General features: G+C 37.3%; 2 protein-coding genes across 2 annotated transcripts; one reads left to right on the top strand and one right to left on the bottom strand.

Moving 5' to 3' along the window:
• Positions 1–582: 582 nt before the first annotated feature.
• On the bottom strand, positions 583–11,345 carry LOC137286526 (sulfotransferase 1C2-like). The gene is made up of 6 exons (XM_067818441.1): positions 10,793–11,345; positions 9,892–10,103; positions 9,441–9,567; positions 6,706–6,800; positions 4,983–5,166; positions 583–1,485 (listed from the first exon to the last, which is right to left on the bottom strand). Exons 1-6 carry the CDS (start codon positions 11,289–11,291, stop codon positions 1,355–1,357), a joined length of 1,248 nt encoding a protein of 415 aa, XP_067674542.1. The 5' UTR covers positions 11,292–11,345; the 3' UTR covers positions 583–1,354.
• Positions 11,346–13,861: 2,516 nt separating this feature from the next.
• On the top strand, positions 13,862–19,209 carry LOC137287472 (coiled-coil domain-containing protein 28B-like). The gene is made up of 7 exons (XM_067819784.1): positions 13,862–13,967; positions 14,944–15,112; positions 15,494–15,637; positions 16,125–16,224; positions 17,050–17,110; positions 17,886–17,908; positions 19,109–19,209. The coding sequence occupies exons 2-7, from the start codon at positions 14,977–14,979 to the stop codon at positions 19,170–19,172; spliced, it is 528 nt and encodes a 175-aa protein (XP_067675885.1). The 5' UTR covers positions 13,862–13,967; positions 14,944–14,976; the 3' UTR covers positions 19,173–19,209.
• The last annotated feature ends 4,748 nt before the right edge of the window (positions 19,210–23,957 follow it).

Here is a 23,957-nt window from a genome sequence, read left to right as displayed (position 1 = left end):
ATCACGGCGGGGGACACCAGAAAATGGGCCTCACATTCCTCAAATGAACTGGAACATGAGAGAGATATGTGTGCACACTGGACACACTTAGCTAGGGGCTGCAACAGGAGTGAGACAAGATTGACTGACTCATAAGCCCTATGTTTGATCTGTGAATGAGGAAGTAAATATAAGTACTTAGGGACTATCATCGACAACAAATTGAACTGGAACAATAATACGGACTCTATCTACAAGAAGTGTCAACAGCGATTATATTTCATGAGGAAATTTAGATCTTTTAATGTTGATTGTTTGTTGATGTCAAACTGTTATCACTTTCTTATTCTTGTTTTGTTTACTCTGTTTTATCGTTTGGTACGGACCCCTCCCCCTTAAAAACAAAAACAAACTCATGAAAGTTACCAACATCGCCTCGAAGATTGCAAACACCCCCCTTGTAAATCTATCTTCCTCATATGAAACCCAAGCTCTGCCCCTTGCGCATAAGATTATCGCTGATGAAACACACCCATTAAACTCATACTATTCCCTTTTACCTTCGGGCCGCCGATTTCTGATTCCCAAACTTAAAACCAACCGTGCCACAAATTCCTTTATTCCAAATAGTATTAAACTTTTAATTAGCAACTGTGATAAATAAGTTATTACAATGTATATGCCATTTTAGTATCACAATATGGTTTCAATTAATCATCTTAATGTCATAATTACTCACTTTTTATATTCATATTTATATTTTATATGTGTGTTGTGTTCTTAACTGCTGTACATTTGTTACTTCTGTGAGCAAGTGAATGTAAAAAGAATTCCATTCTGGGTAATAATGTTCTTTCTTATCTTATCTTATCAAAAATATTCCTGGTTTGGACATTGGCCCTTTCTGACCTTCCTGGATGTTCCTGGATTCACTATGCTCCCATCTAGATGTTCCGGGATTGGCTAATGTTACATCTAGACGTTACTGGATTGGCAATGGTCCCATCTAGATGTTATGGGATTGGCTACAGTCAGATCTCGATGTTCCTGGATTGGCTGCTGTGACATTTCAGTGTTCGCAGATTGGCCATATTTATGTCTAGATGTTCCTGTATTGGCTACTGTCACATCAAGATATTCCTGGAATGGCTACTGAGACACACAAATGTTCCTGGAATGGCTACTGTAACACGCAGATGTTTCTGGGTGGACTATTATCACATCTAGATGTTCCTGGATTGGTTGTTCTTGACCTGGGTCTGACCTGACTCAAAATATGTGGTCTCACTCATGTTATTGTTTATTGTTGTTAGGTCTACACTGTTTATCTTGCTGTCGATGAGCTTTAGATCAGCTGTGGATCAGCTGTGACATTCTATGGAGTTTGTCTTGATGCAGGTTGGTCCTCCAGCACCAGCTGAGTCCCCTGCAGCTTCTCCACTACCATGTCATCCATCTGGCGACTCATATCCGGGGTCAGGTGGTTGGTCCAGTCTCCAACAATACCTGGCAACAAAGACAATATGTCAAACCCAGGCAGTCAGTCACAATACTAATTGGTCAACACCAGCAATAAGACAGCATACTAACTAATCAACACAGACAATAAGTCAATATACTAACAGGTCAACACAGGCAATTAGTCAATATACTAACTAATCAACACAGACAATATGTCAGTATACTAACTGATCAATACAGGCAATAGGTCACAATACTAACTGGTCAACAAAGGCATAAGTCAACATACTATTTTGTCAACAGAGGCAATATGTCACAATACTAAAGTATGTCTCATCTATTGAATAACATCATACATGTCTTTCTTTCATAAAGTTTACATTGAGTTATGTAAAAGAGTATGATACCTGATACCCATAGAAAAGCATTGTATTAAATGACTCGTAGCATGACCACCCGTAGATTGACATGACTGGAAATAATTTGTAAACTGTTATGACATGTCGTGTGCTTCCACAGTTTAATTACCCTAAAGGATTACCAGATAATAGCTGATATGTCTATCCCCGAGCCCGACCCCAACCATTATCTGCTACACCCATCCTGGTTTTACTTTTGAGACGACCCCTCCTACCTGTTTCTTTCTATAGTGATAGTGAGACTACATGGTAGCTACATCCTTAATAGTTTCAGCATGAAAGTTATTATTTTTCACATCAGTTACTGTTTATAATGAAACTAAGTTTAATTTCAAAACAGTCATTTAAAAAATATGAAAAAAACCCCCATATTTTTCCTATTTCTGCCAGCACTTTAAGTGGTCAGCACAGGCAATATGTGTATATACTTCCTGGTCAACACTGGTAATAGTCAATGTACTATCTGCTCAACACACGCAAAGTCAATATACTAACTGGTCAAAAGAGGCAATTACTCAATATAAAAATATCGTTAATAGGACAACATGTCAACATACTAAATGGTCACCCCAGGCAACATGTCAATATACTGTCTGGTCAACACAGGCACAAAAACATAGTCAAGAAACTAGAAACCGATGGACAGTTTGGCTGGGATTCAAACAATATGCATGATTGATAATCCCACTGTCATTAAATATTCTAATATGCAGGGCTCCAGATACTTTTTCAACATCAAGAGTACATACTCCTTATTATTTCAATATAAGAACACTAGAAAACATTAAGAGTACATGTAGAGTAAAAGTAATCATGTGTTTCATCTCATATATGCATGACAACATTGCTACTCTTGTGTACACAGGTCAATAAATAACAAAACAATACTTTTTCAAATAAATATGTCTCTAAATGATTCTTAGAACCTACATCACTGATGTACTGTATACCTGCTATGTTTTCTAAATTATTTCCTATCGAAACATGCATATTTTATATCCTTACATATGCTGCTATGACCCTTATCTGCAGCCCTGTAATATGTACTGTAATGTTATTTAAAAGATAGATTCAGTGAAATACTTTTAGATAGATAGATAGATAGATAGATAGATAGATAGATAGATAGATAGATAGATAGATAGATAGATAGATAGATAGATAGATAGGATATTTATATAGCGCACATATCCACCCACTAGTGCATGCTCAAGGTGCTGGTATTTTTCCCTCGATCACTGGATGTCAATCTCAACAGCACATCGTATTTCAATCTCAACTCCCAGGGGAGTATACAACTCTTGCTGCCACTAGGGGCATCAAGTTTATTGTGGCTCTCTCAACGAGGTACCCAATTGACAGCTGGGTGGACTGGGACCATCTGACTGGGACCATCTGAATCATACTTTGTTTTCATCTGGGATTAATTAAACATTGATTGCCAATTGCTTTTCAAACAGATAATCAACAAAGTTTCATAAATTACCGACAATGGTCTGAGACAAGTAGTGGGCAGAAATGATCTCTTTAGCAGACAAGGTAGGAAGATTTATCTCCCTTTGGAAAGAAAGGATTATATGTTTGCTTCCTAGAAAAATCACATACTTCCCATCAAAGTTCACTAAAATGCTCAAAATATGTACATATACGTAGTTACATCAAAGATTGATTTCTCCACTAACTTTGGGAAATCAACTACAAACTTAATGCATAGGAATTGTACGAGTCTTATTTATCAAATTGCTGAAAAGCACATACAAAGACATGTATCGTGCATGTGAACAGTTACCTTTTGGTGTAAAGTTTTGTTAAGATTTTTCCAATTTTCACTGATTTTTATCATTTATTAAACTCATCACAATAATCTTTTCAACACTGAGAATTTGTTTACAATACACCAGTTGATGTGTAAACAGTAGCTTTAAACAGTTAGGAATATTTTGCAAAATTAGTTTAGAATTGTTGACAGCATAGAGCAGCTATACACTTGTGAGTGTAAACTTTTGATGGGAATATGTGTCAAGTTTCTTTTTCTTGACCTAATCTTGGAAACTAGAATAAGCATTTTCAAGTTATAGGACGATATATACTTTGTGCAAATAGTTTAGTCATATAGTCAAATTCACTTTCTCTTGAAAACACTTGTTTTCACATATTTGCCCGGGGTCTTGCTTTCAGTCTATAGTCCGTTTGACTCAAAAGTGGACCGATGAATTGCAGTCTAGCTTGAAAACTGATAAAAGTAACATACTAAGTAAAACGATGACCATAATCAGAACATCATACCAACTCTGTGAGGTTTTTGCAGAATATTTTTTATTGAAATACAAATGTTTAACATACTGTCATTAAAATCTTGACACAGAGGGAGGAGTGCAGAGAAAGGGACAGCCAGGTGTGCGAGAAAGCACGGAGACAGCACAGCACAGCACAGGTAAATGAATAAATAACTTTCTCGGCACTTTGTGCACATACTTCTTGAACACCTGGCTGTGCCTTTCTCTGCACTCCTCACTCGTAATAAACAGTGAACTGTGTCAATATTTTAATGATAGTTTGTTAAACAACTTTTTTATTATTAGGAAAAAAAATTCTCAGAGTTGGTATGATGTTTTGATTATGATCAGCGCATCATTGACAATGTTATGTATATTAGTTTTTGAGTTACACTGCAATTCATCGGTCCGCTTTTGAGCCAAACAGACTATAAGATGCAGGCTTGATGGCAATAAACTCAAACCACAATCATCACTCTGTAAAATATGCTACTCAAAGTATGTTAAGGAAATGCCAGATTGTTTCATATATCTGTAGTATACAAAAATATAACTCTCGAAGACTTGTGACTAAACTGAGTGCTAATAAAATAATAATAGTCCATCTTCTATGTAGTGCATAGTTTCCAAACACCATCTGATTGCTTGTTGCTTGTGTGAACTTAATCATGATCCCCTCACACCAAATGTCTGATATCAAAACAAGTATCTGATGTAAAAAAAGTATGCATGAGAAAAATACAACCAAAATTATTCTCGTAACTCTCTGAAGCAAGGACTGCTCTGGCATTTCAAGGAGAAAAGTTTTGGACAAAAGCCAATGAATACACGCCCATATTATGCTCACCTTTCCTAAGGAACTGATTCTCATAGCCCTCCTTGACGGCCCATCCTGCCCACCAGCTGTAATTGACGCTTGGGTTCACCTTCATGCTGGTGAAGGTCACATGAGTGGCCAGCGTCTCCACCTGTTGGTCACTCAGAGACTTTTCCAGAAAGTTGGCCACTGTGCGAATACAGCCTCTGATATCCTAATGTTGATAGGAAGAGAAAATGATTTACATAATATGTTCTAAAGATATTTTGGAATACTATATAGGGCTGTGGCAATGCAGCAACAATTAGTGTTGGGACTTATGGTGACCAATTTTCAATTATAATTGAAATATACATATTTACTGGTAAACACATATAAGATGATCCACGACCTGACAAATGACTCCAATTTGCATACTTGGGAACGCCCCACAGAACGATCCACTTGAAACAAGAGGGAGACAGGGTGGCTGATAAATATCGAGAAGTTCATTTTCCCCGTGCATTTCATGCATGAATTGTTATAGCACGCTCGATTTGGGAACAGGTACAATCCCAACGAATTGAATCAACACAATATACTGAGCAAATATGTTTAGGACCACCAATCCATTTCACGAAGCAAATGACATTTTCCTGGGGTTTTTTTTAACAAAATTGTTGAATATCTAAAATGCTTGTCAATGCTCCAATCAACTATTTGTCTTCGTCTTAACTAAAGGTTAGCGTGGAATATCAGTATCTCATGCCAGAAATTGCAGTCTTATCATTCGAAGGAATATGCGGTGTTGATTTCATGTCACGGTTAGCATGTATTGCACGTGCATAATCGTCAAGCTACCTGTAGCAGCCAAGTGTACTTGCCCAATTCGTTGTACCGCCTTTCTTGTCACAAATGCGTTTAGTGCGCAGGATCATCTAATATGTGTCTAGCAGTATAAATGTTATCACCAATTTTAAGGGTTTTAACCCAGTTTTTTTCTAATTATGATTAAAACAATTATTTCTGTCCTGAAATGCATGCATGTGTGTATGCAGAACAGACACTGGAATTGTAATTAAATAATAAAAATGTCTGAAATTTGACAATTAACATAGCTTAGTGATTTTGAGCACGTTTGTTTGTGAACATTCATCAAAATTTTTGGTTACTTTACTTCATTCAAGTATGTTATACAAAAACAACAAAATTCCAATTAATCAAAAATGTTTATTTGCAATCACTGATCATTTTTTTATCCTTCTTTTTGTTTGAGCAATGGGGTTCCAGCTGATACCAAGATAGGAAACTGAGCCTTGATAAGGTCTTCACAATACTTTTAGCTATAGCAGGTGGCATATTTCTCATGAAGCAGGGTCCTTGAGTCTGCATCTCATTTTGAGACATGGGTTCTTGAGTCAATTTTTTGCTATTCACGAGAGAGGCAATGGGGTAGCCCAGTGGTTAAAGTGTTTGTTTGTTAGGTCCTGTTTAAATTCCCTGTGTGGGTACAATGTGTGAAACCCAATTCAGGTGTCCCTTACCACGATATTGCTGGAATAAAGCTAAAAGTGGCATTCAACCCGACTCACTCAATCACTCTTTTTGCCAGAACTCAGTTTTATCAAAGCCTTCTGACAGTGATGGGGTCATCAAGCCAATGACCCGGGTTCAAATCTCCCAATAGGTACTATATATGAAGTCCTGTTCTGCATGACAGACATGACGTACAACAAAGACATATATTTGTTCATTTAAAGAGTCGTCAACTGACCTTATGCAGATCTTCATAGGTGAGAAACAGGACATTATCCTTGTGCCTCAAGTTCCAACCCTCCTTCACATGCTTCCACCACGGGCCGTAAATAACTGACAAACATAGACCATGACAGACTGTGTGTTACAACAAACCTCCACAAAATCTGTCGTACAAAATCTACAACGTATAGCACAATAAATTTAGACTTGGTTGCATAGAAACATGAATGAATATTTTCAAATATCCAGTTGCTTAACTGGGTGTGTGATCACACAAGCAGACACATTAGAATGTATACCTCTCTGTCTCTACTAGGGCTGTGTATTGGCAAACAAAACATCTTTTAAAACAGGTATATATTTGGAGTGTGTTTAACAGAGATTGACACTTAACTGTGCAGCCTATCCTATTTTTTACACTAGAAAGGAAATATTACAATGCAAAGCTAAAAAGGTCAGTGGCCACTACTGGCAACAAGTCACATCTACAATTGTGTGTTTTGTCCATCAATTTCAAAGGCAAAACATCATCTCTGAGCAAGCTAAAAACTCATGAAATGAAACCTGTAACTTTACCCTATATACCTAAACAGAAAATATATATATACTCTTGGAAACAAATAAGGAAACACATGAAAGTACAAGTGTTCCTTTATTCATTTATAATATATAGATGTCGTCTTATTGTACTGTGAGTACAATTCTGAAAATAAATGAAGGGACACGTATCATTTCATGTGTTCCCTTATTTGTTTCTATGAGTATAGCTTGAAAACCAGATTGCATTGTTTTACATATATTTTTAAAAACATGCTATAGTGATTCATGGTAAAGGTTTTTGTAGGTCGTTTAAATACATTTGTGTGCCAGGAAAATATTTTATCAATAAAATAATTCCATTATTACACTGTCCCCTGTTGTGAGTGATCTGATACGGTGCATAGTATTTGTAACCTAATAATATTAATTAATCCGATGATGATTTTTATGGAGCGGCATGTACAACGTGAGTGAGTGAGCTCCCTTCAATATAAGTACAAAGTAAGCACACACACACTCACCCCCCCCACCCACACATACATATATACATCCCCACCCACGCACCCACCCACACCCACACACCACCCCATCCCACATGCCATGTACAAAATCAATGATCCCCCTTCCTATATTTCTTAAGCATAAATTCTAAAAAATGTAATGTGTACAAAACCGCTGATCCCCTCCCTCTTGTAACTGTGTACAAAAATTGATGACCCCCTACCTCCCAAGAACAAAATGGGTGCCCCCCACCTCAAGCCATAAACTATGAATGGTCCAAAAGTTTATGTGTCATTAGACACACTGGGGACACTGCACAGAAAAAGGTGGATTAGAAGTCACCTTTGGAAGTATTAATGGCACCATTATTGTGAAGCATTGTCTACATTACAGACGCCCTATTCCCCATAGACTAGAGATGCAGAACAGATACTGAACCAAAATAAGCTATTAGAATACAAGGAGTAGGGTTATGGGAATAATCAAAATTTTATCTGGGGCAATGTATCAAGAGTAAATTTGCCAGCATTGTACACCATTTCTGGTCTTTCCAAATGATATTCACAATAAAGAAACACGCAAGGTTTATAATCTCATATATTGCAATTTCCAAAATAATACATGTACGAGACATTTTCCTTCAAATTTATATGCAGAAACTGTAGAGGAACAGCTTGAAGAGTCATAGTAATAGTTTACGGTTGTTGCTTAATGCTGCACTTAGCAATATTCTAGCTATAACGGTAAGAGTTCTGCCGGTACCCAAACCCCAATCAAAAGCCAAAACTACAAACTGACATGCATACCTGACCCTAAATGTACATTCGATAAACTAGAACAGGCATAAAACCCCCCAAAACAATCAATGAACTTGTTTACACTGGGGAAGGGGGAAATATTCTATGTAAAAAGAGTGGGGTATGGGTGGAACTCTGCTATAACATGGCCACTGGCAGATGCAAGTTGGGGTGGGGGGGTCGAAGCCCTCCCTTTTGAAAATGATTATATATGGACCACGTTGAAGTTAATGTTTTGAACCGTCTGAAACCACAACCACCAACCCCACCTCCCATGGCAGTATGTACACAACTGACAGTCCTGTGACTGACATCATATCTATGAAGCATTGCAAAATAGATGGTAGCCGGGTTTGATTACGAAAGGATCACAATTGGGAAAGCACTATCTAAACATCTTCAGCCATATACAACTCACAGAATTCAGACCTGTCCTACACAGGAATTGACAAACTGTCTACCATTGCTTCATACTGCAGCTAGTGTATATTCAAAGCAGAAAACCTCAAGGGCATGACACCTACTGCATGGACTCTTTCTGGTCTCTGCTTTTAGCAACATTCCTGCAATATCACGTCAGGGCACACAAGAAATGGGCTTCACACATTGCACCCACAGGGGCATTGAACCAGGACTTCAGTGTGACTAGTGAATGTTTTAACCACTAAGCTACCCCATCACCCCTTTGCAAGCAAACACAAACTTGTGAGATGTGTCACAAGGGAGATAACTCATGCAGTTCATATGCTGGGTGACTCCAATTTGATCTGCTAATTAAAAATAGCAACTGCATCTCACAGTGGACATTTATTTATAAGGAATGGAGAAGTGAAGTGTATATGACAATACTGACAATGTTATATGATTCATTATATGATGTGATGTTGAGCTATGAGTTGATGTGATCACTCACTTGTGTCATTGATGAACTGGTCAAAGAACACCTTGAAGTCTCCAAAGTAGTTGATGGTAGCAAGAGACTTGGTGAAGTGGTAGTACGACACAACCGTGTCCTTGGGATTTCGGGCAAGGTAGATCAGCTGAAGTCAGAAAATCTGTCATGTTTATTTAATTGTAAAAGTTCTGCAGCTCAAATGAGCTTTTCTACTTTCGTCAACATTATCAATCTATATAATTACTACTGATAAAAAAATCATCAATGCACATCACATACACTAAACCTGAAAACATATATGACCATTCTTGTCTCCAATCCTCAGTCAGCATACATGACCATCGTAGCTCTGTCGATTAAATGACTTTCAACTGCACTACAAACTTTGTGGATCAGGTCCGGAGATCATGATAATATTTCTTCACTTTTTCACTTACAAGGCACTTAATGGCCATATAGGACTGATTACCTTTGGATTCTTGGAGTGAACTTCCCTTGGTAATAGTGATGGTGGTAAATGTGTTTTAATAAATCTTGGAGATTCCATGCTGGAAATAGCTTTCATTCCTGGGTTGACAAATTCCAGATATGGGAACCTCTCCTCCAAGATTTTACTTCGTGCCTTCTCAAAGTCAAGGTCATTAGCAATGAGATAAACAATTTCTTGAAGCCATGTTGTACCTGAAACCCAGAGGATAAATACATACCAATGTGCGGGTAGGTATAAATACTGTTTTTATATATATAACAACTACAGTACAAACCATATGCATTAAATTATACAAATTGCCACAAAACAAAAAGGTTTCATAACCATGTTAGATAAATTGATATATTCTACATTTCCAAACACATGAGTGAGTGAGTGTTTACTCTCACTATAACAAGGCAGGTTGAGTCACAAAGACATTGTAAATGCTCACATGATGGCTTGCATTTAAGATATCATTGTCTTTAATACATTCATGACTATTTTTTACAATTTCTCTTATAAGAATAAAAAAAATAAATAGATGATTTAAGCATCTAAAAACTCATGACACAAGGATACATCAACATATAAGTTGGTTATAATGTGTATATTTTACGTATACACATTAAAGTTTGAAAAGAATAAACCATATGACTGTATAAAACAATCTGGCTATGTACATAAACACTTCTAACGTGACTGAAACTTTATCATAAAGTTTGTCTCTGTTAAAACATACTGTTATCTGAAATAATACTTGTTAAGAAGAAATGCAAAAATTAACAACTTGTTTAACCATTGAGTTAATGCGTGTTTTTGTTTTTAACAAAACTATATATCACAGAATTAGGGAACTTATATATGTGCCCTATTTCAGTTTACTTAATCTGTGCCTCACCTGCTTTAGGAAATGTGACAATCCATATATCATTCTCTCTAACCTGGAACCGGTGCAGCTGATCCAAATTATCTACCATGAAAGCTGGGATAATGTAGCCTCTATACTTATAGGAGATGACCTGTCTACCAGTCACTTGCTGATCCTTTATAGCTTCTGCGCCTCGAGCCCTACGTGTAAACCGCGTATATTGTCTCCATCCTATTGCTGACAACAAACAAGCACCAATACCGCAAGATATATAAGATGCAATTTGAATTTTACGTTGAAATGGAGTCCGTTGCGAAGAACTGTTAAAATTCCTAAAGGAGACTGTACCAAGTCTAGACCCCTGGTGCAAGGACTGCTTCGACAATTCACGTACATGTGCGGTTATGTGCTGCCTTCTTTGGGTGATCAGTGACCATTTATATTGACTGTCTAATAGTTTACACACGCAACGACATGTACACGTTGATAAAATCCTCTTTGTAAGCGCAGTGCCTTGTAAGACCGGCATGTTTCAAGGACAAGTACTGTCAATCACCAGCGCAAGTTCACTTCCGCTCAGAATCTGACTTGGCTCTGTCTATAGATTTTATATATGCTGAAAGGACTTTCGGCCAAAAATGTCGACTGGGGTGTGAGTGAGTGATTTGAGATTTTGATACTTACTCTTTGAATAGGTCAAAATAGTCAAAATGGCCACAAGTCCTAGTGAAAATGGCCATTCCGGAAATACAAAGCCCCTCCCCACCACCCCCGCCTTTTTTCAAGACGAAACCATATCTACCTTACCATAATAACGATTTCATTTTGATTGTTGATACTTTTCATAAAATATCATTATGAAAATTTTCACACAAAAAATTAAATCACGAAGAATTATTTTGGTTGACTGCGTCCATCCATCTCAGTTAAGTGTAAATTTATTGAAACCGTATTTACAAATGGACTTAATGTTAAGAAATTTCTAAATCCACATTCCATGCACAATTTTCAAGTATATTTTCTCGATGCAATGTATATGCTTTTAATGATGTGATGTAAAAGTGGTCAAATCAACGATACTAGCCAGTACTGTAAATGACAGGAGGTGTAATTGCATCATACCCGTGAAGGTCCCGTGGTAGAATAGGCCTTCAGCAACCCATGCTTGCCATAAAAGGCGACTATGCTTGTCGTAAGAGGCGACCAACGGGATCGGGTGGTCAGGTTCGCTGATTGGTTGACACATGTCATCCATTCCCAACTGCGCAGATTGAAGCTCATGTTGTTGATCACTGGATTGTCTGGTCCAGACTCGATTATTTAGACTGCCACCATATAACTGAGTGCGGCGTAAAACTAAACTCACTCTAGAAATCTGACCGAATGCCATATTGAAGCTATGGAGATAGCTGTGTTCTCTCCCAAGTGTAACTAAAGACACTGGCGAGACACTCTCTCTAGAACATAGCTCCGAACATAGGTTCATTCAGCTTTTGAAATTAAGAGCACATGATAACCCCGTACTATGTATTCGGGAAAAGACCAATAAAGTACACATCAGATATTCATATCTCAAATAGTTGTTCAACCGATTCAGAAGTGTCTATTTTTGGCTGACGAAGCTGTATCCAACAATGAGAGCCTTAAATTGTGATTTGCTTTCGTTGGATTGATAATGAACTCCCATGGGGAGTTTGTTGGATTGTATAGTTTGGCAAACACTGAGGCATAAATTGTATTCAGAGCAATAGAAGATGTTCTAGTTCGATTGAATTTGAGCTTTAATCAAGTATGGGGGCAATGTTGATAGCATTGAAAGTGTTGTGGAAAATTATGGTGCACCTCAAGAGCAGTGGGATGAGTTAGTGACCTGCATGAAGGACACAGAAATGAAAGCTTGACTGAGAGGAGTGGCCTCTTGCATGAACAACTTTGAGTTTATGTTTGGGTGTATGTTTTCATCGCGTATTCTTCGCAAAGTGACAACCTTAGCAGAGCTCTACAAGCCCAAACATGTTGAGAGCTGAATGTCATAGGTTAACTCACAGTACTTTGGCCGCACTGAAGAGTGTGAGAACTGATAAAATGTTCCATCTTTTCTGGCAGAAAGTCTGTCTCCAGGTCAAGACGTTGGACGTGAATGAACCTCTTCCACGAAATAAACGGTCACCCAAGCTTCTTGATGATGGCTCAAAGGCTCATCAGCCTCTGTCCGTAGAGAAACATTAACGACAAATGTATCATGAAGCTCTGAACAATGTGGTGTGTAGCATCAGAAAAGGATTTGACCAACCTGGATATACAGGCTACATGAGTCTCTAGAATCTCCTTCTTACAGCTGCTGCTGCTGCTGCTGCTGCTGCTGAGGACTATGCAGAGGAACTTCAGACATGCGCATTTGACATTAACAAGAGTAGATTAGACACACAGCTACACACACTCGCAGTCTAAGTAAACTTATCCTCAGTAGGTGGTGGAGTGTAACGAAATGCACTGAGAATAAAGTTTACTTAGACTACACACACTCGGTGTAAACTTTCCCGACAAACACAGATCTAAAGCAGACTTTAAATGATTTGATGATTTTGAACATCCATGGTGACATTTCAGATCAGCTGAATTTGCCTGATGTTGCATAAGAGTTTGGTGGACACAGTGAACTCAGTCTCGGCGTTTTGGGGAGTTTCGGAACCCAGATTTTTCGAAGCTCTCTTAGCGCTAAGACAGTCGTAAGTGCCATACATGAACACTACCTTACGACTGTCTTATCGCTAAGACAGCCTCGAAAAGCTAGGCCCTGAACCTTGTTTTATGATATCCTGAAATGTTTCTTAAAATTATGACGTAAAGAATGCATCGAAGTAGTGACAAATCAAGTCCAACATATTTCACTACGTATGACATCGCCAATTAGATAAACCAAAACGAGATATATTTGTTATGATTATCTGGATATATTTGCCATTTTTCACTATGCTGAAACATGGATTCGAACGAAGTAAAAAAAGGCAGTCAGTTGACGCATTTCGCGAAGTTAACCGGATATCGATCAGAAGTTATTTCCCTTTTTGGGAAATCGGTCGTAAACAAAACAAGGAATTTCATTACGCTTTTACATAAAATTAGCAATGTAAACCTGGATAGCTGTGAAGATCCCGACAGGAGAAGGATTTGGTGTTGGAGCAGAACATCTAAGTGATTTCAAGTGGGTGTTATTTTAATCAATACGAATTCGAAGCGCAGTAGAAAATACTTCAGTCAGTGTACTTGGTATGCATGTCCAGTTTTCGATCAGTGTCAAACCAATAATGTTTTCTGACATAGATGAATAAATCATTGCTTTGACCCAAATAACTCTTATTGAGAAGGACTGTTATGAGTGTAATTTAATTATTTATAAAGCAATATCATATGGGACTTACATCTTGTCACAAGAAGCAGTGATTGGTTAACACGTCCAGCAAGAATAATCTTGTTTGAGCGTCATTGACAGTTTCAACAACAGGAACGTAATCTCTTCTATTCAGTATTTTATAAGATGTAACAATTGGCCCAGATAGCAGTATTTACGTCTACCTTTTGGGCCAATAAATACAATTATATGTGAGTGAATTTACGTTTCCTCAACCCTCAGCAATATTCCAGTTATATTGGCGTTTCCTGTTCTCGCGGTATGCAAACAGTTCTTATCGTGTAAATGCTTGTTGTTTTTAAATGAAGAGACTCCGCTAACATCTGCATCTATCAACTGCTTGATCCATAAGGTGTATTACCACTCTTGAGTGCTTCGCTCGCCACTGACTTAAAAAGGCATCACCCATTCTCGCGGTATAAAGAGGAAGTGTAAGGAAGAGGAATCCTGTTGGAAAGGGTGGGAAAATCTTATGATTTGTCCAAGGTGGTAAAAACTCACTGATATTCGTTATATTGCAAAATTGTTATCATTTGCAGACTTGGGCCACTTACTAGTTACTGGTCAGTGATGTAAACAACCGCTAAGTATCGTGCACTGGCAGTCTCAGCAGAAAATGTGTTAACCGTGAGAATAGGAAACCTGTGAGACTAGGAGACTCACCTATATATGGTGGCACAAATATATATACATGTAGTAAGGAAAACTTGGCTTCCATAACATTGTGGTACTTATGTTTGATGCAATACACTTTGATTATTTCTTTTAGAGCATTCAGGAAGTTCACCTCATTTTCAATAAAATGGCAAGTCATGATGGTCTTCCAAAAGAGGGAAAGAAGGAATCGGACAGTCACCATGGTCATAGTCGCAGCAAGAAGAAAACATCACAGCAGCAAAATGTCTACTCTCATCTACCTATGGACAGGAAAGCTAAAAGTATGGTGCCATTACGTCATTTTTTTCAAAACTTATCAGTCTTCATATTTATTTCTCAAATCATACCTGAGAAAAAGTCATGATACGTCAGGGGTCAATGTAATGCATTGTTACTTTCACCAGGTGCAAGTCAATTTTTCAGTGGGTACACCTCAGAATAAAACATGTATAATTCAAAAGCATTCATTATACATTTCAGTGAAAGCAGTGCATCTGGAATTTGTCTGGTGCATCTAGGTTTTTATCTTAAATTGCACCTGGTGCAAATAGGATAACATCTCATAAATCAAACCCTGTACGTATCATGAGTGTACATGTGAGGCCAATTATGGATAGCCATTGCTTATATTACACCTGGGACATATGTTATGATTGTTGCAGACAAACTTGACCGCAGTGTGACTGAAGCATCTCGACCCTGTGAGGAACACTCATTCCTGACTGATGTTGCTGACGTGAGAGAAATGGAGCAAGGCCTGTTGGGATTGCTTGAAGACTTCCATTCAGGGAAACTGCGAGCGTTCGGTGAGATGTACATTAAGCACTGTGGTCACTGATAATAAGCCATTGTTTTAATATATGTTACATAGAATTCTATTGCAAATCCAGACTGTTTTACCTGAAGGCGCATGTTTTTGTGAGATGAAATTAATTTATTTGGTGACTTTCACTTTTTTGTTCAGTTAATACTTGTTTGTATTGAAACTTTCTAACCTTACTGAATAATGTACTACTTAGTCTGTCCTGAAACTATTGATTGAAAATGCAAATCATAAATGATCTCTGAAAGATTAGATGAGCCTCAGAAAAATATTGTAGCAGCAAATTGAAGTTGTTATATATGACATGAAACGTTGTGTGTCAAAGAATTAAAAGGAGACTTATCCATAAAAGGTCTTGGTCATATATTTCTTGGTGATTATGCAAGGTGTGAAGGAACATCTATGATTGACTGGTTAGAGGTTACCATGGTTACAGCTCATTCAATGTTACGTGATATACGTCCATCCAGGTGGGGGGGGAACGTTTGAGAAGATGGACCAGATCCGTGAGCAGCAGGAGAAATTGGCCAGACTCCATTTTGAGATGGACATCCAGCAAGATATGCACAGGTGAGTCATGTGCCTAATTTGACGATGTATTGCAGGGTTCTGCAGTTCAAAAAATGTGTCTTGAAAATAACAGGTGTGTTGTGTCTTGTTTATTTCTTGAAGTCATTGGAGAACATTTACAGTACAGTTTTTCAGCCTCTCTCGTGAACATGATCTCAGACTTAAGTCATATGTCACGGAGGCAAGCAGCCTGTTCAGTGAAAATCCAATAGTTTACATGGATATTTTTTTTGTCAGTGCCTTTTGTAACCAAGTTCAGTCGGAACTTTGAAAGAAATTATATTGTGTCACGTTCCAAAAGTTTGTGGTGGTGAATTATAAAGCTAGGTAAAAAATATCCTTATCCCAAATCAGTCAGATTGCATGTTATTGATGAGATATATAATTGCAACAACAACAACAACAACAACAACAACCACAACAACAACAACAACAACAACAACAACAACATACTGCTCCAAGATAACACATTTGCGTGGATGCTGACTCACACTTGTTTTTTTTATGTGTTGAGCTGACCAAGTTACTGTGTGTTTTTTGCTCTTTCGTCATAAGACCTGTGCAAGAATTCATCTTTAGCAACCAATGCCTGTTGTAAGAGGTTGTTAACGGCACTGAATGGTCAGATTTGCTGAACACGTTGACACATGTTATCCCAATTGCGTAGATCAATGTTCATGCTGTTGATCACTGAATTTTGTGGTCCAGATTTGATTATTTACAGGGTGCTGGAATATTGGTGAGTATGGAATAAAACTAAACTCACTCACTCCCTCACTTTCACCATAGTTGTCACTTGTGTCATTTTCTGTTTTCCAATTTCAGACTGAATTCAGATGAAGCGAGGACAACTGCTAATGACAATCTCTCTAAACTCATCGATCAGGTAGATGAAAAACTATGCATGATCTCTTCTAAATGACTTCTCATTTATTGCATGGAGGTGTTCGATGTGAAATTCCTGAAAATAACGACCCTCCATAATGCTCATCAACATTCTTGATGACCATCCTCACATTTTTTAATGACTTACCCTAAAAGATAACGTCCTAACACAATATGTTATTGGAACATCCATTTTATTGGCGAGCCTTTCAAAAATGTTCATTAATTGTTTATGACACTTTATTTTTGGGTCATTCTGTCTTGGGATTATGTTCAAGTTTGATTTTCTAGTATACTGATCTGGGTTAGTTTTCCATATTCGATTTTTCACTGTTTTTGTCAAGTCAGAAATTGTGTCTGTGGGTAATGTAAAGTAATGAAACATGTTCAAGGTAAAAGCCTGCCTATGTTTTACCCTGAGGAAGGTGCAAGAATATTCTCTGAAATGTGATTTTCATAAGATAGAGGTTGACATCCATAAATTTTCATTGAGTAATAATATATTCTGAACCATGTTCCTCTAGTTGTTGACATTTGCCCCTTCATGTTTATCTCTTCTAAATATCTTTTGACAATATTTCACTCACTCACAACTTCATGATGTTAATGGGGTGATGAGGGTAGCCTAGTTGTTAAAGCACAACTTGTCATGAATATGATCCTGGTTTGATTCTCCACACTGTGTGTTAGACTCATTTCTAGTGTCCCGTGGTATGATATCACTAGTATATTGCTTATATACTCACTCACTCACTCACTCTTAATGTTTGTTTCAGCTTCATGGGCTCAGCACCTCCATGTATCCTTTGAGAATGTAGATATTAAGTTAAAGTAATTCAGCACAGTTAGGCTGAGCAGAGTTGTCCCCCTTGTTTCATTAAGGTTTGTCTTGTTTTCTTTGTTATTTAAAGCCAAACTCAGCAATACTCCAGCTTAATGGCAACAGTCTGTAGATAATCGAGTCTGGACCAGGGAGTCCAGGGATCAACAGCATGAACATGATGCTACATAATATGATGCAATGATCAGTGTATGAAATACCGTCTGCCAGCTGGCCTGCTGCTTGCTAGTTACATGGCAGGCTTACAATTTTATTTATAACAGGCACTGTTGGCCAATACATTTTCCAAGGGTATATATTTGACCATGTCATTGATTTCGGGTGATTTTTTGAAAATGGTTTACAATTGTGGTTGCTAGACGACATCTGAATGTGTAGTTCATGATCAATCAAACCGTAACTTCCACAGATCCACCTACCCTTTTATCTAACACTAAATGTGATTGGTCTAAAGAATGCTTTCAGTGACCAGGTTCTGTTTGTCAAATTTGCTGTTTACTTTTCACAAGGAGGGTTACAAATCCCTTGTGCTCATTTCATGATGATCATTTAGAGACAATTTTTGGAAATGATGCTGAACATTCTGACTTTGCCTGTTTTCTGATTCAGATGGTGGTGACACTTAATAAATCAAAAGTGACCACCAAGTCATGGTTTTGTTAACTTTGGTTTTTAAAATTTGCTCTTGCACATGTTTAAGTTTACCTCACTACAAGTATTTCATTAATTACAATATTTTAACACCTTCTCTCAGTTTCCTGTTTCTGATACAGGGCTGGTTACATGTTAACAGGGCCGGCAACATTTTTCAGTTATCAGCCCTATGGACTTCCTGTATTTTTAGGAGTTTCATATCCTGCAATGATATGTGTCAAGTAAATCAGCTAACCTAACCAGATCCTCGTAGTTGCCTCGTACGACAAACATTTGTAGCTGTAGACAAATTCTAACCCACATCCTCATGGACAAGGTTTGTCTAGATCTGTTAGTTCCCTCCAGGGTTTCAAGTGTGACTGTATTTCATTTTCTTTGAAGGTGTACATGTGCATGTGTGCATGGTGTCCTGAGAGGGGATATTGTTTGAAAGAAGTCGCTGAATAATGTTTTATGGAATCTGACATTTACATCTTGTTAGTAAAACGTTCTTAACACCTGCAGTCAAACTCTCCAAACTCATGACACAAATGGCGGGGCGGCAGCAGGAGCAGACAGCAAATTCTGATTGGACAAGACTGGAAAGAAGAGTGATATTTGCTGCTACCAACCATGGGAATGAACTATGCTGATTGGTTGGTCTGGCATGAAATTATTCCTGGTGTCTGGATTAGGTCATGGTGTTTAAGACATGAATCAGTTATCAGTAGAAGTTCAGTCTTAAAAACTGATAAGTGTAATTAAGATGATGAATTCAAGCATGTGATGAAGTGAGATCTGTTGAAAGTCCTGATTATTGAACCAATCAGGGTTGACCTAGTCTGTTTTTGTTAATTGTACATGATTTATTTATTCAACAATGTATTTGGTACCATTTCACTTGTTTTACAACATGTTTTTGAAAATGTTGAAATATTTATTCCAAGATGTCTCTGAGATTCACATGTTGCTTTAAATCTTTTGCTGTTTAAGAGCTGCATAATGAATGGTGTATATATTTCAGAAGTGGAGATGAATAAACAATGCTAGTCGCATTAACAGTTAGAAGTACTGTTCCACAATATTTGTGTATCAGTGCTTTGCAATGTATGCTTGAAAATTACAAAACTTTTACGTCATCATTTTCGATTATCCACTGTCTCCATTCTTTTACAATAAATGCACTTGTTTATCATTCTAGCTTTTCATAAACTGTGCAGCTATCTCTGTCGCAGCTGTTTGTTATTCTAACACACAGGAGTAGGATCTCTACTGTTTGCATTCTGTCATACAAATCAAGTTGTTATGTCATGAGCAAATGGTATTAATCCCAAAATAATGGAGGTATAATATGCTGGATAATCGAGGGTGATATGTTGGTGGCTCTGTCATCCTTAATATCTCCAGGGTATACGTTCCGATATGTCTCTACTATACCCTGGATGCATCTACCGCTTGATGAATTTATTTTCTTCCTTAGCTGGCTTTTTATCCAATCAGGTGTCTACTCTGGGAAGCTGAGCGTACCAATCACAACTCACTTTCACTTTTTAAATCATCTAACTGATTAAACTTGGCAACACAAACCATGCAGAGGTTCCCTGAAAGAGTTAGAAGGAGTTCTTGCATAAGTTTCAGACCTGTCAGTTTGTCAATGATTTCCCTCAAATCTTAGACACACTGCGAATAAACCTTCACAACTGCAACCACTATCTTTGTTGACACTCGCAAGCTCAGTTGTAACTGTGTGTCTGGACTGATTGGCTACTGCGAGAATGCGGAGCCGGCAAAGGGAGGTAATAAAATTATCAGGCCAACCCGTAGATGCATCCAGGATATAGTGGAGATTCATCAGAATGTGTACTCTGGAGACAAAGAGGATAGCTGTGTCCCTACTTAATCTAAATACTTACTGCAAGGAATCTAAAGCAATAACGGTCATTAGCTCAGTCACTCAGTGGATATTTTATGAACTTTAATAATGACATTGTCAGTATATTTCAATGTCAAGTTGTTAAGCAGAATTATGAATTGTTGAAAACTAGAATGTCTGGTATTTTCATGATCTGTTAACATTGAAAGTATTGCCAACACACAAAATCCAATTCCAGTCTGTGAGATGATCATGTGACATTAATCCACGTTTTCTGTTGTTAAAATGATCTTAATATGGTGGTGACTGCATGCTGATGGAAGTGCCATGTTGCCATAGAGCTCTATATTTTACCAATATTTATCACACTTGTGCCAACTGTTGAAGGTTTCACATTTTTAATGTGTGATATGATATGATATGTTACTAGATACGATATGATATGATATGATATGGTTGTACATTATATCTATTTTTTGTAGATTTTCGCACTCCTAAGAATATCTGTTGATTTCTCGATTATTGCTCGAACAATTGTTAGACAGGTCACCATATTAACCACAAACCTATGTTAAACAATCATCTGAGAATGTACAGTGACTGTGTGACACAATCTGCCATATAGCAAGAGAGAACACGACTGTCCGAAATGCTTCATGTCCCTAGAATATCTGACAATATAACTAAAAACTGAGAGCATAGGTGAAACATGACAGCCATCATCTATGTGGAGGCTCATCACCCAAAACATATTCCCTTGGCCTTCATGAATAAGGATTAGATTGTTGTTTGCAGCGGATTATTGAAGTAGCTGAAAATAGCCATTCAAATTCAGACTGTTCTAGAATTGTATGGGTCTATTTCATGTATTTGGAACTTCTTTGAATTTTTGTAAGTGCTTGCAAAATTACTTTTCAGATGTGACCAAAGCTTGTTGTTTTCCTGACAATATATTTCTGACACACTGAGGAGACTTTTCCTTTATCCAAGTTGATTTACAAGGACAGGGATATGGGTGGACCTGCTCCAACTGATGCTGCATTTCATCCCAAGCAATCAACAACTTCCAAATTGAAGTTGAAATGTGCTTGGTTTTGTCAGTGTGGTTATTGTGTTTAAATGATATCAGGACCAATGAAAAAACAGAGGCTTGAATGTCTAATTTAATATTATAGCATTGAATGTTAAGATAAATCATAATGTTGAATGGCACTAAATTTAGAATATCCCTGTGAAGACAATATTTCATATTTTCACTATTCATATATCAGGTTATTGCAACATATCACTTGAACAGCATTCAGATATTCACAACCACATGTACAGCTGTACAGAAAATGGGTACCAGGTGGGATGAGTCATGTGACTATAACCTTCTAGCGCCTCACAGGCAGCTTGGGTTATCTGTGGTAATGATGAACTGTCTGTTTGCTTGCGCTTTAAGCATGCACTTGGTGTTTGGAATTTAGCGCTAAATGGAAGTGAATCATTCTTACTTAAATGATCATACAAACAATCTGCTGGAATGATGTTTTGACTTGTAGCCTGGGTGGCCATTTTACTGTAAACAGCGTATGCATTGTTGAATGCCATTGGTCTTGGTTGTCAATTTATAATGTGATGAAGAAAGTAGAGAAGCTATTTATCATTTTTTTGACAGTAACATTTATTGTTTTCGCACAAATTCATGATTAATGATGTTTCATGACTGCCAAAGAATTGATCGCATTCCTGTAATTTTGGCTTGAATTATGACAAAAAATGCCAACAATTTTTGTACCACTGCAAACACGTAATATGAAAACAATAACATTCTCACTTAAAATCAGGTTATTATTTAATTGCTCCAAATGTTGGCCTTTATTGTCAAAGAAAGGGAGACATATTGAGACATCTGTGTTGTTATAACTGTTTTCAATATTCCAGTCATTTTGCCATGATAAAGTTGCAATTGTATTTCTTTGTGCTAAGAACGGATAGTTATTTTATTGAAAAGTGCCACAGTACTTGCAATAGTTTGAAGTGTTGTTTCCGTTTACACATTCAAACTTAGAATAATATGTATGTCTTGTTTAGTACTGTAATGTAATATTGTTCCATTTTGTGATAATTAATTAGCAATCAAAACTGACATTCTGTGACTTTTCTTTTCAGTTCATGGAAATAATGTGATGGCATTGATGTGACAATGTTCACTTTGAATATTTCTAGAAATGCAATCAAATACTATTCGCTTACATTTTGTTTAAATCAACAAGAGCTGTTAGTAGTAAACATATGCGATACATTGCATCTATGGTTATATTTGATGGAACATTGGAGAATGAATACACGTATTGACTGTTGCTGTTGCTAGTATTACTAGGGAGGTTGCATTCAGAATAGTAACTCAGTATGAAAGCATACAAGAGAATTAAATAAAAACCCATATTCCTGAAAAAAATTAGTTATTCACTATACATAAAAAATGCCTTAAATCAAGATAATATTGCAATATCCCATTAAGAAAATACTGATGTAATTCAGGTTAATCTTAAGGAGATATTGCTGGTTGCATATCAGCACTTGTTAACTATTGACTGGATATTCTAAATGCAACGTTGTATGATAGTCTATTTTCTTACATATCAGTGTACATGTATATGAAATACAAACTTAATTGTAAATACATCAGAGCTGTGATAAGTCCTGGTCCGTGGGTATTGTTACCCAAACAGATCGCAACACTTAAGTGATTGTAACTCCTAGACTTTATCTATGGCTTGTCATCAATGTAGTGCATAGATTGGTATGTGGAACAGTGCTGTGAAATCTTAATACTAAGATTCACTATTAGTAATGATTGATCACAGGTTGTATCTAATTGTAACTCCTAGACTTTATCTCTGGCTTGTCATCAATGTTGTGCATAGATTAGTATATGGAACAGTGCTGTGAAATCTTAATGCTAAGATTCACTATTAGTAATGATTGATGGCTGGCTGTAACAATATTTAGCAATATCAAATCATGTCAGTGTCATTTTGCTGTGTTTTTTCTTGTAAGAATAATAGTCCCCAGCTCAAATGCTTATTAGAGGTTACTTAATAGGTTGGTTTGACAGACTTGGCGATTTGGTAGACTGCATCCTTGTAGATTGATGTTTTTGTTGACAGTCTCTGGATTGTCTGGTTCTAGTTTGATTATTTACAGTTGAGTGATACCGCAGAACAGGTGTATATTACATGAACAGAAAGGAGAAATTGTAGTAAACCTTTCTTACAGGGGTGGTGGGATAGTTTGGTGGTTAAAGCATTCTCTTGTCATGCCAAAGACCTGGGTTCGATTCCCCACATGGTTTTAATATATGAAGCCCATTTGTGGTGTCGTCTGCTGTAATGTTGCATGAATATTGCTAAAAGTGGGGTGAAACTAAACTCATTCACTCACTCCTGGGACTAAAATGAAACCCAGGTTGTGTGGGTTATTCCATTTGTCGTCTTCATGACTCAAAGGATACAA

Source organism: Haliotis asinina, chromosome 6 (genome assembly GCF_037392515.1).
Source record: "Haliotis asinina isolate JCU_RB_2024 chromosome 6, JCU_Hal_asi_v2, whole genome shotgun sequence".
NCBI lineage: Eukaryota > Metazoa > Mollusca > Gastropoda > Lepetellida > Haliotidae > Haliotis > Haliotis asinina.
The sequence above is the reverse complement of the archived record's forward strand: the minus strand, read 5'-3'. Positions and strand labels throughout refer to the sequence as shown.

What these genes read in the sequence shown, in the direction of transcription:
- LOC137286526 (XM_067818441.1), bottom strand. Translation starts at nt 11,291, where the DNA reads ATGCCGGTCTTACAAGGCACTGCGCTTACAAAGAGGATTTTATCAACG. An exon ending in TTCACTCCAAGAATCCAAAG is followed by an intron (nt 9,568 to 9,891) that starts GTAATCAGTCCT and finishes TTCTGACTTCAG; the next exon opens with CTGATCTACCTTGCCCGAAA. An exon ending in GAATCAGTTCCTTAGGAAAG is followed by an intron (nt 1,486 to 4,982) that starts GTGAGCATAATA and finishes CTTTGTTGCCAG; the next exon opens with GTATTGTTGGAGACTGGACC.
- LOC137287472 (XM_067819784.1), top strand. Translation starts at nt 14,977, where the DNA reads ATGGCAAGTCATGATGGTCTTCCAAAAGAGGGAAAGAAGGAATCGGAC. An exon ending in TATGGACAGGAAAGCTAAAA is followed by an intron (nt 15,113 to 15,493) that starts GTATGGTGCCAT and finishes TGATTGTTGCAG; the next exon opens with ACAAACTTGACCGCAGTGTG. An exon ending in TCTCTAAACTCATCGATCAG is followed by an intron (nt 17,111 to 17,885) that starts GTAGATGAAAAA and finishes TGTTTGTTTCAG; the next exon opens with CTTCATGGGCTCAGCACCTC.